Genomic DNA, 21,016 nt, shown 5'->3' on the forward strand with positions numbered 1-21,016 from the left:
TGGAGCTGGTATTGCCCAGTTGTTCACTGACAAGCTCTAAATAATGACAAACAGCTGTCAGCTCACGTTACAACATACCCAATGATTAACAGGTTTTTGAAACATACATTTAAATCTGTTACCATATACAAACAGGTAAACATAGGTACCTAAAAGTACTAAACAAACCGATCATGTAGAACACAGTCGTATACTTAAATCAATATGTGAATTCATGGAAAATGCATTTCAGACAATGGTAAAATGAAAGTTAAATGAGAATGAATTGAGCAACACAAAAATAAATCTTAAATAATGTTTGATTATCTTGTAGTGCACCAACATGATCAAGACTAAACAAAAATATTCACAGATTTATTAATTAAGCAGTGACATAGATGATGCTGCCTTGTGAAAAATGAATATAGCAAAGTGGAAACATGTGAAGCCAGATTCATGGCTGCAGTTATGCTGAAAGCCCATGGAACTTGCCGATGATTGCTTTCATACATTCAATACAGGTAGTTTGACTGCCAAAGGAAGCACATGTACACAAAGATCTATTTAGCTTGAACAATTGAACGAGTGTCACAATTACCACCGATCTTGTGCAGCAGAATATGACAGCCTCACTAGTTCAGTCCTATGTATTAACCAACCATATTTAAACATTTGTTAGCTTTCCTGCACTTTGTAATAGACAGCCCGATAAGCAAAGAAATAACAGTTCATATTATATTGAGCACGTGCATTATTTCATATGTTACATATGCAGAAAGTCTATATCTATTGCTATTAACATATCTAAAAAAAAATGGTTCATTTTGTGCATGTTGTCTTTCAACATCATCTTACAATAAACTTTAACATTGCAATTTATAACCATACATTTAATTTTATTTAGAAATTCTGTCTGCCATACCTTATAAATTCTTCAGTGTGACCAAAAAAAAACAAAAAAAAAACAAACAATACTGCGAGTGGAAAAATATTTTACACTCCAAATGGTGGACATTTTTAAATGTCAGCATTAGCAAGGAATTTCAGGATGGCCACTCTAGGATCATGATAAAATTCAAGTATAATTCCTGGTTTTCAAGGTGAACTTTTAAAAAATTCAAGGCTACAAACACGTTTTCTCTATTTCTACCTTAAGTATTACCACATCTCACCCCCCTCTCAACAAATATATTAACAATATAAAGGATCTGTGTGCTTCAAATCCTATCCAAAAATCATAATTCAATTCAATTAAACGGTCGGTATATATATTTAAAATATTTAATTTAAGATGCGGAGTTTACATTTGCCATTTCACATATTCAGGCCCGAAATACATCTACAAACACAAGTCACAAATGTGTCCATACAAACAAAATTTGATTTGGTTGACTCATACTGTCTCATAAAATGAATATATTTGGGTAAAATTTCAATTTTTTCCTTCTTCATTTATACTAGTTGGGCTGAAGGATGAAAATATTTCACTTCCAACAAGAATATAACTTTACCCCACCCCTAAAAAACTTCAACTCTATACAATAAGTAGTTCCAATCCATTATTATTATTTTAACATTACTGCACATTTTAAAAGTCTGAAAACTTCTTGTCTGGTAAAGGTTAAAACACAAAGGCAAGATTTAGCATATACATATTAAAGTACCACCTGTACTTTATCTAAAATGAGCAAAATACAACAAACCAAAACTGGAAAAACACAATATAAAAACAATCTGAATCCTAACTATGTAAACCAGCAACAATAAATTCTCTAGTACACAAACCATGTACACTTCAAACAATCAAAACATAGTTTTTAATCTTAAACTAAAATGAAACTAGAAACAAATAACTTTAACTTCAAAATGATAACCCTGGGCATAGAACCATGTGATAAAAGGAAGAATAGCAGATAGAAAAGAAAGGAGCAAGGCAAACATAAAAAGATCACTAGCGTTCTTAAAGACTCAAAAGAGAGAAAGTATTGTGAAAATTACCAAATTAATTATTTGAGAGGCCCCCAGGGTTTAAAATCTTAATGCAACATTTTCTTGAGCAGTTTGATGAGTAAAAATTAATAATTTCATAATTTGTATATAATGTTTTGAGACAAATCATGATGTAGTGCAGTAAACATAATTTTAATATCAAGTTTGAAATGATTTCTTGTATGCTTCTAGCTATTGGAGTCTATTTCAAAGGGCTTCATTGTCACAGGTAAACTGAACAACAATGCAATACTACATACACTATGTTGCCATTCGTCACTGGACACCCAACAAAAAGTGCTCGAGATCGTCTGTACACATCATACAACCTATAAAAGGCATTGCCGGTTGAGAATACACTCATACCAGCTACAGCAGTCAATATAGACAGACAACGTGAACTAAGTGAGGCCGAAAGAGGGATGATCACTGGAGCCCACAGGTTTGGCATTCGACCCGTGAGATTTCCAACAAATTTCTGATACCCCAGTCGATAGTGAGTGATGTTATCGTGAAGTGGAAGCGAGACGGGGTCATGACATGACGACCCAGACCCAGTAAACCAAAAATATTAATAGATCGTGACCGTCGATGCTTGAAACGTGTGGTGAAGTCAAACTGAAAGGCATCATTACAGATGGTGACACTGGAGTTTCGATCAGCTTCCAGTAGGGCTGCAAGTGATCATACTGTCTGCCGGGAGATCGTTGCACTTGGTTTTCACGGTCGCGCAGCAGTTCACAAGCTGCATATCACAGCCCGCAATGCGACCCGTCGGTTACAGTGGTGCAAGGAACGCCGCCATTGGACTCTCGAACAATGGAAATCCGTTCTATGGCGTGATGAATCGCGCTACCAGATGTGGCGGTTTGATGGACGTGTGTTAGTGTGGCGTATGCCCGGTGAACGCTGTTTACAGGACTGTATCGTACCCACAGTGAAATTCGGCGGAGGTGGCATCATGGTGTGGTCCTGGTTTTCGTGGTATGTTCTTGGTCCTCTTGTTTTAGTTCGGGGAAACATGAATGCCGAAGCATACCAAAAAGTTCTGGACAATTCTGCGCTACCAACATGGTGAAAACAATTCGGTATTGGCCCATAACTGTTTCAGCACAACAATGCTCCATGTCATACGGCATGCAGTATCAACACGTGGATCGATGACATGGGTGTGCAAAAACTTGATTGGCCAGCCCAAAGTCCAGATATCAACCCCATTGAACACCTTTGGGACAAGTTGGAGCACCGCTTGAGAGCCAGGGCATGCTGCCCAAAAAATACCACTGAGCTGTTTGCCGCTTTGCAGGAGGAATGGGGCAAGATTCCCGTCGACACGTATCGCAAAGTGGTGGAAAGTCTTCCTCAAACGGTTGCGGACGTCATTGCAATGAAAGGTGGCCCTACACAATACTGATGTGGTGCTGCGACCGGATTAACGTACTGGTATGGGATGTCCGGTGACGAATGGCAACGTAGTGTATGTCTTAACAGCAATTGTGACAATTTTCTTGAAAAATGAATGGACTCCAAAAGAGAGCGCGGAAGGGACTGTGTACAGTGAATATATTTTAATTCCACAACACTCTTAGCATCTTATTGTTATTTACTAGATAGGATAATGAACATAAGAAATCACAAAATTTCTTGAGCACTACTTATCATTATCACATTTCTTAACACAGTGCAAAATTGTAAATAAGACAATACAATACTTGTAAAGAAATGCAAAACAAATGAGTTAAACCTGACAAAAAATACTTACTAATGAGGAAACTTGTATAAATCCTGACTGCATTTTGTTCATAATTCACACGTCTTATAAAATGCTACATTCCATACTACAAACTTCATGCTTTTTAACCACTAAAAATAAATTTAAAAAACTGCCTACAAAACTTTGTACTATATGTTGTCTAAGGCACAATGGTTACTACGGTATCTGTAGAGATACACGATTCTCACACTAATACTATTTAGTCAACTTTATTCTCTACTTACTTAAGAATATTCCCAAAACAGTAATAATAATAGAACTACTAAGATTTGCTCCTCCATTTCCAGTCTTCAGAAGTTCCTCCACTTTAAGCCTTGCCACTTCCTCGTTTGGGTTTCCTTTACTAGAGTCAAACCATATTCGCATACAGGGCAGGTCATCTGATGTATACTCCCATGAAAAATCCCATAACTGTTAAATTCAAAATTAAATAATACAAATAACCTGTTCTCACTGGAGATTTAAAGATACTGATATCAACTTTACTAATGCTATAATTGCGTAAGAATGTACACAATTCTACAATATGGTTGAGTATGCATGTGTCAGTTTTAGCCAATAACACTGATATTGGAATTGGAAAGTATTGTTTGGAATTGGATCAATTATACTTTTTCCAGGGTAAGGGTATAGCATCTACACTGGTCAAAAAAAATTAGGGAGCAAGCCAGATGGAGGAAAACAACCCAGAAAGTGGTGCAACAGTGATTTATTTGCCTGTGTTTGGCTTTCCCTCAACAGATACAGTTATATTGTGAACAATTACACAGCCCAAGAGGGTGTTTATGCAGTGACACATGATACGACACACTACAGGTGAGTATACTTGAGCTGAATAAGTTGATATGAATAGTGATGTTCAAAACAGAAACTGACCTCTAGTAAGGTGTATATGGTCTCCATGCTGCACACCTTTTTGTCATGGTATCAAGAAGATTAGTGAGAAGTTCTTGGGGAAGGCTTCGCCACTCCTCCAGGTCAGCCATTTCCAGCTGTTGAAGAGTTGCAGGAGCTCCCAGCCTACGTGATATGAATCTTCCCAGGGCATTCGACTATTGGACCAAGTTCTGGGAAACACGCAGGCCATAACATCCTTTCGATACCCTCATCCTGAAGCATATCATTCGCTATTCATGCTTGGTGAGGGTAGGCAAAAAAAAAAAAAAAAAAAAAAATTGCCAATTTCTGGAGTCAGAGGTGTCTACTGTCTGACTGCAGACCAAAGAAGAGAAGAGAACTTGACTCCTCTCCACATTTCCATAGTGGTGCTGGTGTTGCCAGTGATACTTACATTCCATCTGCTTGCAATGGTATTAAATGGGAGTTTGGAAAGGTCTGATACTTTTCGTTGTAGCATTGATATGAAAAGAAAATTACTATGATATTCGGTAGTGTAACTAACCTCTCCCCCCCCCCCAAGAAACCTTATGGGGCCTTCATCTTGCCAAATCCTGATTCTTTTAGAACTATAGGTGTGATAAAACTACATATATAAATACAATATTGACTTAGAAGAAAATTGTATAATAACTTACCATACTGATTTTAAATTCAGTATCACTTTTGCTGCATATATACCCATTTTACTGTTTACAACACTCCTAACATCATCGATGAAAAAAGATTCTCTCAGGCTATCGACCAGGTGAGTTGTGGAAACGGTTCCAAGCTTTCGAGAGCTAACGTCACTCTCATCTTCAGGGTAAGAGTGATGCATCATTGTATTTTTCAAGCATTATTGAAGAGTTTAGTTTGTCGTCCCCAATGCAGATTCTCACCTTTTAACAAAACTTAGCTGCTTAAAAGTCAGCCTCCCCTTCCATTTATTTCTTGAAGTCACAGGCAGGTCATTTGAAGCAGTGTTTCTTTTACGCTCTTATGAGTAGCTCTGTTAAAGATTTTTCAGATATTTGATGTTCTTACATGCAACACTACAGTTAGAAAATAGTTTTACAAATGTAACAAAAGTAAATAAAAACAGCTACTCAAAATTCATGGCAATATAGTAAATTACACTGAAAAAAAATTCTTCATTTCCTTTAAATTTTTCTGGCATCTTAGCCCCTTTAAATGTTGCCCCGTTCCATGGGACCATTAGTTATACCAGTGCAGTGGTGGGTAGTTTCTAAACAGGGACTTTCATAATATTGTGACTTGGATGAGTAATAATATACGAGGGTTAAGTCATAAGTCATGGCAACTATTTTTTTTCTCCGTGTGCAAAAATATATACAAATAATATAAGTCACGTCATTCTAACAATTGGTCTAGAATCTAGTATCTATAAATATAATAATATTTTAATTCTAATTTAAATCTTACTCAACAAGAGAGTTTCACCATTACGTTTCTATATTCTACTCTGCATGGTCAAATTACACATCACGAGAATTTCATATCGCAAACAGGGGACAACACGAAAAATCTAAGATGTACGTTTGAAAGTGTACGGAATGTACCTTTGAATGAAGCCACCAGATGAAGTCTGGATGCAGGAGACTGTCGTAGGGAAGAGGCAGAACACAGGATATTGGACAACAGTGATTTATTATGAGGCAGATTGACAGATGACACTCTGCCCGTTTGAAGGCCTCCACCCACCTCGCCACTGTTTGATAGGGCATGGCATGCACACCCAGAGCTTCCCGTAGCTCTGTATGGCATTCCCGTGCATTTCTGTCGCGGAGAACTGCTATTTTAACGTACTGAACGTAGCTCCTGCTTCATGACCTCCATTTTCGAACGCTGTCACCCACCGACTGAACTTGGGTGCGTGCTTACTACCCCACCATTGTTCACATACACCATCTTGTGGCTTCTTTCGAAAGTACATTCCATACACTTTCAAACATATTTGGTCTAGGAATTAATTCATGCGCCTGGACAAGAGATGGCGTAACGAGCGTATCATCCCACAGTTCCGTGTATAGATCGACCACAAGGAAAAAAACCTTGGGACGAGAAGTCCCCGCGCAACTTTCCCTTCTTCCCTCCACCTCGGGCCATAAGGAAGCATGGTCAACTCTCCCCCTCCCCTACTCGCGGGGGTACGGTGCACATGACTCGCGGGTCTGCGCAGGTTGTTTTGCTCGTGGTTCCACTATAGCCACACATGCATTGAAAACTCCTGTCAGCACGCATCGTTCGTAGTATAGGGCAGTTGATTGACGCGTCAACAACAGCATTTTTTAGTCAACTTAACATGGTGCAGTTCGTGCCAGACAAAGTGTTTTTGCGGGGTGTTCTGCTTCATTACTTTAACATGCAGAAGAGTGCTAACGAAAGTCATCGTATTTTGGTGGAAGTGTATGGTGACAATGCGCTAGCTGAGCGAAGTGGTTTGCATGGTTTAGAAGTGGTGATTTCGGTCTGGAAGACCAAGAGCGACCTGGACAGCCAAAAAAATTTGAAGACAAAGAATTGAGAGCATTGCTCGATCAGGATTCGTGTCAAACGCAGGAAGAACTTGCAGAAGCATTAGGCGTTGATCAAACAACAGTTTCCAAACGCCTCAAAGCCATGGGAATGATTCAAAAGATGTCACATTGGGTTCCACATGAATTGAAAGACAGAGACGTTGAAAGAAGAAAAACTATTTGCGAATTGCTGCTTCAAAGACAGAAAAGAAAGGGGTTTTTGCATCGCATTGTTACTGGCGATGAGAAGTGGATCCATTACGAGAACCCGAAACGAAAAAAGGCCTGGGTGAAGCCAGGTGAACCAGGTCCATCACAACCGAAACGAGATATTCACTGTGCAAAGGTTATGCTGTGAATAGGGTGGAATATGAAAGGTGTGGTGTACTATGAGCTGCTGCAACCGGGTAAAACTATTAATGGAGAACGTTATCGACGACAATTAATGCGTTTGAAGCAAGCTCTGGCCAGGAAACGACCAGAATGGGAGAACAGACATGATAAACTTATTTTTCAACATGATAACGCTCGCCCACATGTCGCAAAACCAGTCAAAACCTATTTAGAAAATGTCGGATGGGAAGTTTTACCCCACCCGCCGTATTCACCAGACGTTGCTCCTTCGGACTACTACTTGTTCGATTGTATGAATAACGATTTGATTGGACAGTGGTTCACTTCTTCAGAAGATATCGAAAACTGGATCGCTTCAAAGGATGTGGACTTCTTTCGCCACGGAATCCGTAACTTGCCTGACAGATGGGCGAAAGTGGTGGCTCGCGATGGACAATATTTTTCTTAAGGTATTTATGTATTTTGTGTTTGAACTACAGCTTCAATGTGTGCGTAACAACCGCACGAATTAATTCCTAGACCAAATATATCTTAGATTTTTCATATTGTCTCCTGTTCGCGAGAAAAAAAAATAGTTGCATGACTTATGAGTTAACCCACGTATGAGTAAATATACTACAGCTCTATTCATCTAAAAGTTATAATATTGCAGTTTTTCTTGTTTTATTGAGTATTTTTGGAAATCCTGAAACATGACTGGTCAACTACTGGAAACATCTATACTTGTGGATTGATGTGAAGTAACGAAATAGTAACGCCAAATTGAAAATAAAAATCAGTTTGCTTTCAACTAGTGTTTGCAAGTAGCAATTCTCCATAAAGTGATGTTAGCACTACATTACATATACAGAAATAGTGGGTGGCATTTAAATTTTTAAATTACAGCAGCCCTAGGATGGCATAATTTTAATAAGTTATTTTCTTATTAATAATAAACATTTTAAAATCATAACCAATAAAAAAAATTCTGAAACAATTTGGATGTACATTAATTATATTAGAAACTTAGGTGGTCCAGTCAGCAGGGTATCCTGATTCCTGGGGTGCATTATCTAAGGTCAGAATTTTTCTGGCCTGGTCCCTACATAAAGACGTTATGGGTTCATACAACCTCAAACTGACACCTGGGAGCAACCCAAGGGTGTAGAGGTTGCTAGAGCATAGTGCTGACCACATCATATCCAAAACTAGCAGAGGTCGAGAATTCGAGACGTATTACCTCTACATATTATTCTGCACAAAATATTTGCTATTGATACCCTATTGATACCCATGAAAATTATTGAGTTTTAAAGCAACAGAAGTTTAGTGTGTTTATATATTATATTTTCCTTTTGTGTGAGCTTCACCCCATCACTACATATGTTTTGTCCGCATGCTTTTCCTTCCAAAATGTTAAGAGTATTTAAGAGCATATTAAACACCATCAAAAGATTACGAGATTAAAGTACTTTCACCAAATGTGATTTTCAAACGTACAAATTACGTATGTACATAACTTTATAATGTCCTGCAACCTGATTTAAATTGAACAATCTTGCTAGCAACACTGCAGAATTCATCATGAAGTAGAACCGCTAGGACCTGCAGCTGCTGTACCCACTAGATATGCTACACTCTATAGTATGGGTGCCTTGGAAGATCCTTAAAAAATGACATTTTCATGGAATCGAAATATACTGGAAGCTATTTGTATAAATGATAACTATTTTAATACTCTATCCCATAGCTGAAGCTGTTAATATTTAAAAATAATGCTGACAAGACTGACGTGGTACAGTTCTAATGAAGTACTTTAAGTATTGGTATCAGGAAGAGTCTCAGCATATGTATAAAACTTAACGTCCACTGAGATGCTGGAATCGTGCCATCACAAACCTCCGAATGGAAAATTACTACCTTTTCCGAGGGTAGTACGCCCATGTACCACACCGCCACACTCCGAACCATGCTGCCAAGCAGAACATTTTTTCATGCTCAGCTACAGCTAGGCCAAGCATGATGCTTGAAGAAGCTAAACAAAAAGTTGCAGAATTACATGAGAGGGCTTTTGGAGATGCAGCCCATGAAAATTTTACACCCTAGAAACCTGCAGACCTATGGCATGGAAATTCCATGCTTTTGTTCTGCACATTTCGCTGTAGTGGGCATTACACCATTTGATTTCAATGGAAGCATTTTCCACGTTTCCTCACGTCTCAGTGGGCGATATGCTTTAGTACTGACTCAGCCCTATTTTAAAACAACAAAAAAAAAAAATGAATCACTGATACATCTAGTTTAAATCACCCTCATATACACCATGTTGCGATTCGTCACTGGAGACCCCTCAAAAAGTGCTTGGGATCGTGTGTACACGTCATACAACCTATAAAAGGCATTGCCGGTTGAGAATACACTCATACCAGCCACAGCAGTCAATATGGACAGATGACGCAAACTGAGTGAGGCAGAAAGAGGGATAATCATTGGAGCCCACAGGTTTGGGCATTTGACCCGTGAGATTTCAAACAAATTTCAGATACCCCGGTCGACAGTGAGTGATGTTATCGTGAAGTGGAAGCGAGAGGGGGTTATGACATGCTGACCCAGACCCAGTAAACCGAAAATATTAACAGATCGTGACCGCCGATGCTTGAAACGTGTGGTGAAGTCAAACTGGAAGGTGTTGTTACTGATGGTGACACAGGAGTTTCGATCGGCTTCCAGCAGTGCTACAAGTGATCGTACTGTCCGCCGGGAGATCGTCGCACTTGGTTTTCATGGTTGCGCAGCAGTTTACAAGCTGCTTATCACAGCCCGCAATGCGACCCGTCGGTTACAGTGGTGCAAGGAACGCAGTCATTGGACTCTCGAACAATGGAAATCTGTCCTATGGAGTGATGAATCGTGCTACCAGATGTGGCAGTCTGATGGACATGTGTAGGTATGCCTGGTGAATGCTGTTTACAGGACTGTATCGTACCCACTGTGAAATTTGGCGGAGGTGGGATCATGGTGTGGTCCTGCTTTTTGTGGTATGGTCTTGGTCCTCTTGTTTTAGTTCGGGGAAACATGAATGCTGATGCGTACCAAAAAGTTCTGGACAATTCTGTGCTACCGACATTGTGGGAATAATACGGTATTGGCCCATACCTGTTTCAGCACAACAATGCCCCATGTCATACGGCAGGCATTATCAACACATGGTTTGAGGACATGGGTGTGCAAAAACTTGATTGGCCAGCCCAAAGTCCAGATATCAACCCCATTGAACACCTTTGGGATGAGTTGGAGCGCCGCTTGAGAGCCAGGCCATGCTGCCCAAAAAACACCACTGAGCTGTTTGCCGTTTTGCAGGAGGAATGGGGCAAGATTCCCGTCGACATGTATCGGAAATTGGTGGAAAGTCTTCCTCAAAGAGTTGCAGACGTCATTGCGGCGAAAGGTGGACTTACACGATACTGATGTGGTGTTGCGACCGGATTAACATACTGGTATGGAGTGTCCGGTGACGAATAGCAACATAGTGTATTCTTAATGCCATTAACACATTGAGGCATAAAATCGATAGAACCATAGCTATTTAATAACAACTACCCCCCAATACAAACTTTGTTGGGGGTCAAGACCTGGACAATGCATGGAGTCCCATCATTGCTGTTGTCTGCCCATCAAGAGTATGCTGTTACAGTTCCCAAGTAGCTCCCCAAATATCCATACAATGTTGTTAACACCCAACATTTTGAAGCTCTTGACAGGGATTGATCCAGGCACCATTCGCACCAACGGAAAAAGTGAATTCCATGAGGCTATGCGAGAACTCTCTACAAAAATAATAATTTCAAACAACACTGAGTTCATGCGAAGAGTTACAACATATACTTACCGTTTCGCAGAAGTTCTTAGCATTCCCATAAATCTCTCTAAAAGTTTTGCATTCCGTGCTGGGCAAGCACTTGTTCTCCCCAGTCATCCAGTCGAAGTTTCTTCCCCAGTTATCAGTACAAGTGAATTCATTAGCACAATCACTGAACCAAGCCTCACAGTCACTAGCGCACAGTGGAACCTTATAAAATCTTTCATTTCTTATTTTCATATTCACCTGAAATCAAGAAAAACAGAAATAACACTGTATTCCAAAATAAATAAAAAAGTGAAAGAAAGTGGAGTTTTTAATTGGTTTACATTGACAAACTATCCTATTATAAACACACATAATGTACAAGGGGCATTAAAATTAATCCGGGACTTTTTTTTTTGAGTTTATAAAATATAAGAACAAATTTCAAGGGGTGGAAACTGCTTTTATTTTTTGACGTACTCCCCTGCTACATTACACTTATTTCATTGTTTCACTAATGCCTGGAAAGCTTTGGCATAGAAAGATTTGTCAGTACGTTTGAACCATTCTAGGACAGCCTGCTTCACTTAGTCATCACTGCTCAAATGTTGACCTCCGAGGAATTATTTAGGGGTCCAAAGAGGTGGAAATCACTTGGTGCTAATTCCAGACTGTAAAGGGGGTGTGGCAATAATTCCCAGCCGATTTCCTGGAATGTTTGCGTAGTGCGTTGAGCGGTTTGAGGTCTTGCATTGTCCTGCAGAAACAGAACCCCCTTCATGATCAAACCAGGTCGTTTCTTCCTCAGATTATTTTGCACAACATGCAGAACACAACAGTAATATTCACTGTTGATAGTGACACCACAGGGTAAAATATCCACGTGAATAATCCTATGTTTGTCCCAGGTAGTGCGACGATTGTCAGTGATAATCTGTTCCACGTGGTGAATGTTCCCAGGAATGACTGCTCTGGGCTGAGAACCACCACGACCGGGATTGTCGGTGACAGCCATGACGGCCATCTTTGAAATGCTTGCACCATTCATCACCACACTCTGTTCCGTGTACATGTTCACACTGTTGTTTGCCATCTTGAATACTGGTCTCCGGACTGGCGTGTGCAATGAGCACCACGTACCAGTAACAGGACACAGTTGCCAGTTCCTACTGCATGCAGTACCTCCACTCTGGGATTTGTTTTTAAACCTGTAAAAAAAAAAAAAAAAGTCCCACATTGACTTCAATGCCCCTCGTACCTTTGCAGAGTAGGTAGGACCAATGTTTTATAAACATAGCCAAAGGTCTCCTTTTGTCATTTTAATAAAAAGAAAGTGAAAGAGGCATGTCCACCGTTTATAAAATTAAGATGAAAAGTGAATACTGGTGCTTTGCCAGAAAAGGGAAAAAGTTGCAGAGCGACAAAGAAAACAGGCAGACACACTTGCAAACACTCCAAAGGTAAGTCATTATTTTAAAAGACTGAAGACACCAGTTTCATTGCAAGGAACGACTGTGCAACATGGCTCCAGTTCAGTTAGTGGAGGTCGACAAACTGCCTTTGACGAGCAGAGTAAGGGACAGGCGACACAAGAAGACTCACATGTGGAAAGTAGCTACACACAGGCTGACATTAGACCTTTATCCGTTTGTCATCCTGCACAAGAAGATGTAGTTCTACCCAGAAATGATGAAAGTGAAGAAGCTTGAACCAGAGATGATGGCGGTGAAGAAGGCAGTCTCTGCCGAACCATACCAACCCCTAATTTTTGCCATGATGTTGGCCTTTGGCCTCAATACTGTACTCCAGTGAAGTGATCTAGAGAAGGTTCAAAAGTCTTCAGAATTGCAATTCAAAGCTACTGCAAATGCCAAAAATCTAAAAGTTTACAAAAGAAAAACAAATCACTGGTACGAAATGCACTAGAAGTCTTTTCACATAAAAAAAATTGAAATGGTGAATCTGTGAATAGATTTAGGCTGTGTTTCTCTCCGAACACTGGAAAAGTTTACTGTTACATCTGCAAACTGCTGAATTCCCAAAAAGATAGCGTCTCTGTTGAAAGTTTTGTGATTGGAAACACACACAAAGAAATTTGGCTGATCATGAGACTTCCAAATCGTACGTTGAATCAGTTATGATTTTAGTAACACGAGGATCTGCCAAAGGACGTATCGATCGTGATTTGTTGAAACAGACAGAGGAAATGCGTGGGTATTGGCGGCAGGTTCTCCTGTGAGTTGTGAGTACTATAAAATTTCTTGCTGAACGTGGTTTAGTGTTTTGAGGTAAAAACGAACAGCTAGGATCCCCAAGCACTCTTGGAATAATGGAACTGATAGCTGAATTTGACCCTTTTCTCTCAAATCATCTCAAGGAAAACATTCAGAAAGGAAAAGGCAAAACAAACTAACTCTCGTCTACTGTAGTTGAAGAAATAATAAGTCTCATGGGGCAGCATGTTCAACAAGAAATAGTTGACAGAGTTAAGACATTAAAATACTATTCTGTATTTTTTTTATCAAGCTGTGGTCACACTGGGTCTGCTATTACTAATGCAGTTATTGGAGTTTATTGACCATCATAAGATGTGGCCGCGGTGGCTCAGTCGGTAACGCGTCTGACTACCATGCTAAAGGTCCCGGGTTCAATCCCCGGTCGGTTCAAATCCGGGAACTTTTCTAACGATGGAAGCGGCCCCGGCACCCACCCAGCATCGAATAACATGGGTACCTGGGGAAACCTGGGAGGTAAAGGCAGTCAGGGGCATGGTGCTGATCACATCACCCCCACTCACGACCGGATCAAGAAAATGTGGGGAGTTAACCCCGCACCCCCTATACGCCTTCATGGCGTGGTGCTAAGCACAGGGGAACACTTTACTTTACTTTTTTTAGACCATCATAAGATTGATATACATGCCTGTCGTGGTCAATCGTATGGTAATGGTGTGAATATGTGTGGAAAGTATAAAGGCCGAAAGCTCTCGTCAAGGTAAAAAATAAACTAGCAGAGCTAGTAACTGTTTGAATCTGGTAGGAAAAAAAAGCAGCAGCTAATGCATGTCCTGCAGATGTTCATTTCTTCGATTTTGTACAACGGCTTTATGAGTTCTTCACAGTATCACCTCACTGTCATCAAACATTCGTGGATACGTTAAGACAAGCAAAAGGGAAATACTATGTTCCCATGAGTTCAAGTGAGACTCTGTGGGCATGTAGAGCAGATGCCACAAAAGCCATAGTTCAAGGTTACGAAAAATTTAAGGAAGCTCTTGTCGAAATAGGCAATGACAAAGAAGAGAAGGGTATTGTATGAAGTGAAGCAAATGGGCAGATGTCGTCCCTGGAAATCGCATTGTTAGCCGTCTCCTGGACTGACATTTTAGAGAGATTTGATGCTATGAGCAAAACACTTCAGGATCCAAGGTTAGTTCTTCAGTCTGCCATTCAGTTTGCCATTGACATTTTGAGATCTTTAAAGAAGTTCGTAGAATCAAAAAGGAACTCGTTTTCTGAATATGAGGAGATAGCCAGAAGAAGAAGTGGCACAGAAGAGTACACTAAGGAACGTCAGTGGGTGAGAAACGTCTGAATCCTCTTGACTATGAAAATGAACCTCAAATCCACCTCTCGCCTAGTGAATATATGCAACGTCCCCCGATTGTACACCAGTCGTCAGAAAGTTAGTCCGCTACTCCTTTAGTCGGGAACTTGAGAATCTGCAAATCATCAGGTCTTGCTGGGTAGAAAAGAAACACAACACAGTATTCAAAGTTAAACGCAGTTTTATAATCACTTATATTTCCTATCGCATGTGGACTTACAAGCAAGGTACAGATTTGCTTACGTTTCTGTCTGAAGAGGAACAATTCTATAGCATATTAAATCACATCATAATCACTAAACACACTTGCATATAGAATTAACGTTGGACAAGACAAACGTAAATACACGAAAGTTTCTGTACTTAATTATTATTTTCAAGCATAGCCAGAATGAAACGAAAATAATTACCAATTACACTTCGGACATTCCATTAACCGTTACCACGTTTCTGTTCATTTCTCACCTTCACCTGTTTTCTAACCGAGTCTGTCGTCAGGTGAAAAACATTCAGGTGGGTTCACTTCCTCTGCTGAGATGAGAAAGTTACTTCAACACGAACAGATTATGACGTATTTCTAAACATGTAAACAAGTTCCAACCACAACTGTAACAATCTAACTATAGTTGTCTGTGAGAACTTGCCCATTATTTGAAGTAACAAACATTTTAAAAATCTTAACTTCTTACAAATATAAAACCTTAAATGCTCAGGTTCGTTACAGCCAGAAGAGTAGAATAAGGAACACTCACGTCAGCGGATGAGAAACGTCTGAATCCTCTTGACTATGAAAATGAACCTCAAATCCACCTCTCGCCTAGTGAATATTTCAGAGTGGAAAGTTTTCTACCAGTGATTGATCAAATCACCTCATCACTCTCAGACAGAAATTTTCCCTACGAAACTGTCCCAAAGAGGTTTAGTATTTTAAATGAACTTGCAGAGGCAACTCCATCACAAATTACATCTGCAGCTCGCGAGCTTGTGAGCATCTATGAGGAGGATCTGGAACCTTCGCTAGAGAATGAGCTGATACAGTTTGCACACCTATAAGCAGTAGCAATATCAAACATCAGGAAGATATCCCAATGGAACTGTCTATGTATAATATTGTATATAAGGACCCGTTTCGCAGTACATTTCCCAATGTCGAAATTCTCTTTAGAATGTATTTGGTCTTAATTGTAACAACCTGCAGCAGAGAAAGATCTTTCTCAAAAATGAAATTAGTGAAAAACAGGCTTCGTGCTGCCATGGGACAGGATCACTAAATAATCTTTCTTTATTAAGCATTGAATATGAAGTTCTTCGTGAATTGGACTTCGATGATATAGTAGATGAATTTTCGACAAAAAAGGCAAGAAAAGTGTCTCTACTAAAAGTGTTAAGCCTTTGGAAATTTTCTTGAAGAAAATGTAGTTACTACAATTTCCACAATGAACCTGTCGGTAATTGTCCAGTAGATGGACGGTGCATATGTAGTGACTCTTACTTGTAAATAACATAATTTATAATAAATTATGTACGTAAGTACAGTCTACTGCTCAGTTCTCTGTTTCCGTCTGAACCCCCTTAATATTTACTATATTTTGTAGTTACGGTGTTCACTCTTCATAATATACTGTAGATATTTAGACGCAGAATTTTATTGCTGCTATAGCGCTACAATTTTCGCCCTGTAACTTTATTTTACTGCGCTATTCTCCCTGCAAACCTATCTGTGATATGTCCGATTGTGAATGACTACTGATTCTAAACTCAGGCCTACCATTTCAACTGCTGAAAATTGGTGGTTAACCTTTTGCCGCCCAAGGCATTTTTCACAAGTAAGCCTCTATTGCCCGAGCCGATTTTGAGCAAAATGCAGTTTCAATTAAATGAGTGTAGATCGGAGGCTAATTGCCCTAGAGAGATGAGTGATATACCGTTGTACGTGGAATGAACCAGAGATTCAGACTATATGAAATTTTTGCAAATTCGGCGTATATGTGGCGGGGGAGAGGGGGCTAACTCTCAAAATTCCAAAATTTCGGGAAAAAAATTTTGTTCCCCCCACCCTCCCCTCAAGCAAAAAGTACATGACAGTGTCGACATGCACACGGAAATGATCGCTAACATGTAAGGAACACAAAAATATTTGCATTATTATCATATGACCAATGTAACTTGAGTTATACCCCCAAAAGGAATTGTCGGCACGACACTGATTCAAGCTTCAAAATGCAGCGGTACCTTGAAATGACTTTAGCTCAGAGACTATTTGCTCTGGAGATATGAATGATATACCGTTGTACGCAGAATGAATCACAGTTTCAGACGATATATAATTATGCACATTCGGCGCACATATGGAGGGAGAAAGGGGGAAATGCCCTGAAAAATTTTTTTTTTTTAAAAAATGGGGTATCTCCCCCCCCCCCCGAAAAAAAGGATATGAAAAGTTCAAAATGCACATAGAAATTATCGCTGGCATGTAAGAAACAGAAAAATATTTGCATCATTGCCGTATGACCAATGTAACGCGAGCTGTACCCCTGAAACAAAAGGCTTGTACGCCACTGTCTCAAGCTTCGGAATTGAGCGAAATGCAGAGTTACATTGAATTGACTACAGCTCAGAGACTATTTGCCCTGGAGATATGAACATTCTATTTTTAGACAATGCTTTGTGACCTCTGCTCAACATTGTGGAACACTTGTGCTCACAAACAAAGGTTTCCTTCAGCACGCTTCGAATTCCCATTTTCACAACGCAGATTCAACAACCAGTTTTCCCCCTCCCCCCTCCTGCTTCCGCCCTCACGGGAAACTTTCATTTTGACATCGGATACTTATAAACAAGCTTCCTTCGAACGCAGATAGCAGGACGACGTGAAAAGCATTGCTTTAGAACAACAAAGCCGGTCTTCCTTTGTCGGCAAAAATTAGACGTTGAAAAGAGCTGCAAAAGAGAAGTACCTTTTCCCGCCTTTTCCCCTCCATTTTCATGAAGACAAAAAAAATATGCAAAAAATCATTTCTGTTAAATACATGTGTTAGGAACAATATAAAAAAATAAAATCGAAATTCTAGCCAAAAATAGAAAAGTTATAACGTAAAAACTACGACCTTGACACAGCGTCTCGTTCGAGACGAACGAGACGCTTGGTTCCATGAGGGTTACTTTTGGGTATCTCCTTCGAGATGCTTGGGCAGCAAAAGGTTAACATACTGAGCTAATAATTATCCATCATTATCCAACAATCAAGCTTGTTCTTCCAGTATCCCCTCAATCCAAAGAATCAAGTTGTAGCCCACTAAAGGGTGCTGCTTTTAAAAGGACATACTTTCTAATAGCTATTGTTTAGAAAGAAAAGAATTCAACTCACTGTAAACAATTCTACTACATTTTACTTCCAATTAATTCACTTGGTCTCTGCTCTAGGAAACCTTCTTAATTAGATGAAAATTGTTTAAAACGTGTGTGAAACGATGAAATAAGATTAAGTTTAGTTTCAGAAAATCACACTCCAGGCTAATGACTTTGTGGAAGAGGGGTACACTTTTCTAAAGAAGTAGACTAGAAATAGAGTATTTGGTATTTTCCTGTTTGCAATGCAAAAACTGTGGAGTTCTAATCAATCCCCATGGGATTTGTAGTTCACAGTGTGCGCAATTCATCCTAATAATCAATTTGGAAATCACTTAGACAATTTTTTTCATGTTTTCCATAGATCAGTCGGTGCCTTCTATGGGAAAACAATGGAGATGTGACCATTGACTGTTTTTGGCGATTGTAGTGCACTTTGTGGGGAGTCTAGCCCAATATTTATCTTTATGACATTGTTGTACAACATGAAAAATTGAATTTTGTCAGCTGCTTCCTTGATTGGTATTTTCACACACACACAATTTAACTGTTTCTTTTGGAAAAAAACATGACGTTCTAATCAATCCTCCTGTATGGCATTTGTAATTTAGTGCGTTTGCAATCCATCCCAATAAATCGGTTTGGAAATCACACTGTTGTATAAACCTCCATTCGACCGTTGTTTGCTACCTACACAATTTATTTAACATTTTCCATAGATCGGTGACTCCTATGGGAAAACTATGGAAGTGCAAGCATTGTGCATTGATGGTGATTTTAGTGTATACTCACCAACATAAGTATTTTATAAAATGATTTTTTTTAATATTGTACTGATAAATTTATACTACGTGAGTAAGTCGCACCTGCATCAACATGAATGTATATACCGATACAGGGGAAAAAGTGTGCAATTATCAAAAGGCAAGGATTAGGTTAAATCTGACAATTCATAGAATATGGTTTCTCAAGGAATGTAGGAAGTTGGGGGTGATCCCGAGTTTTTTGAAATGGCGATACCGTCCATTAAGTAAAAAAGGGGTTGAGCAGAAAAAGAACATCCAAATGGGGATATTGTATACAAAATGTATAAGAGAGGCCTATGCTAATGTAGATCAATGAAATAAAGAATATCTAAAGTTACACTTACAACTCGGAGCCGTTTTGGACGTGACCTGGTGGAGGGTAGAAGAAAGACACCACAAGTATGTAGAAGCAGCAAAGAATAAACACAGAGTTATTATACAGAATAAGCTGAATAAGCTAGGGAAGAATGAGGGAGCAAAAAACAAACGGAATAGGGAACAACATAGGGACCCAGAGAGTAACGTGTTAAATTTAACTAATTTAGTTCTAGCAAAAGACCTTAAAGAAATAATGGGGAAAGGGCAGAAATTTGCTTTGGGGGAACAAAAAATCTCTAAGGAAGATTTTATAGCAGCGGAAGGAATAGGGATGATGATCGACGATAAAGAAGACAAAAGCGAACTTAAGAATAAGATCCACGATCTTACTGAAAATCAAATCAGAAATGAACAGAATGAGATAAGTGGACGAGAAAGAATAGATAGAATTAGGAAAGACACCCGAAAAGAATTCAAAAAGAAACTAAGTAATGTCAGAACATGGATAAAATACAATAATGTCTTCCTGATAAGATCAGACAAAGATCGAAAATGAAAGAATGTTTCCGTAGTAGCGATTTTGAAACTGTAAGAGGCAACCCCATCAACAAAATTAGGAGGGAAATTAAAAAGGAATTGAAACTAGTATAACGCTTGCAAGAACAGAGAAAAATAAACTAATTGAATGTTGTAAAAAGGGAGAAATCACGGTTGCTTTTGGAATTCCAAAAACTCACAAAGAGGGTCATTAAGACCGATCATCCCTATGTATGCCCACCTCGGATATAACTTAGCGAAAACCCTTGTAACTAAAATTAAAGAAGTAGGAAATAACACAGAATTAAGTATTAATAACTCAAGGGAAGTAAAGGAGAAGATCGAAAAAATAGAGTTAGACAAAAACGATCAAATAATGAGCTTTGACATGGTAAATCTCTATCCCAGCGTCCCTAGAGACGAAGCAGGAGACTGTTTATTCAGATGACTTAGAGAAAAAGGAGTGGATATAGTTGTAGCCAGGGAATATGTACGGTGGCTTGACTTATGTAGAAGATTTAACTATTTCAGTTTCAACAAAGAAGTATACATCCAAAAAGAGGGATTAGCCATGGGCAACCCTATTTCGGGGATCGCATCAGGGGTATTCATGCACTTCATAGAAAAAACTGCCCTAGATCAAATGGTAGGAAGTATTAAATATTTCGGGAGATACGTCGATGACGTTTTAGTAATAGGGGTAAAAGCTGATCTTCTGAAACTATTTGAAGAACTGGGGACACAAGATGGCCGAATTAAATTCACAAAGGAAGAGATGGTAAAGGATGAAATTTGCTTTTTAGATCTAAAAATCATCAAACCCGGAACACAAATTAGTATCGGGGTTTTTCATAAAACTCTCGCCAGAGATTTATACATCCATAGCAAGTCAGAATACGCCAAAAGAACAAAACATAACTTTTTCATCCGGGGAATACGAGTATGCCGTCAAAAGAAGGAGAGAGAAAAAGAAGAAGAATGGATTTATAAAATGGGAAAAAAGAATGGATATAAAGAGGAAAACTTGAATAAGATACGTTGGAAAGCATATAAAATATGCAAAAAA

General features: G+C 39.2%; 1 protein-coding gene across 1 annotated transcript in view; it reads right to left on the reverse strand.

The window, feature by feature from the left end:
• Positions 1-1,329: 1,329 nt before the first annotated feature.
• The window catches only part of LOC145987874 (folate receptor beta-like), a 32,497-nt gene continuing 12,810 nt past the window's right edge, over positions 1,330-21,016 (reverse strand). Inside the window, exons 4-5 of the mRNA XM_083122644.1 lie at positions 11,381-11,596; positions 1,330-4,153 (exon numbers count right to left, since the gene is read on the reverse strand). Coding sequence (XP_082978770.1) covers positions 3,959-4,153; positions 11,381-11,596 — 411 coding nt within the window. The 3' untranslated portion in view covers positions 1,330-3,958. The remainder of the gene's footprint in view (positions 4,154-11,380; positions 11,597-21,016) is intronic.

Source organism: Lepisma saccharinum, chromosome 5 (genome assembly GCF_977018435.1).
Source record: "Lepisma saccharinum chromosome 5, izLepSacc3.1, whole genome shotgun sequence".
NCBI classification, from domain to species: domain Eukaryota; kingdom Metazoa; phylum Arthropoda; class Insecta; order Zygentoma; family Lepismatidae; genus Lepisma; species Lepisma saccharinum.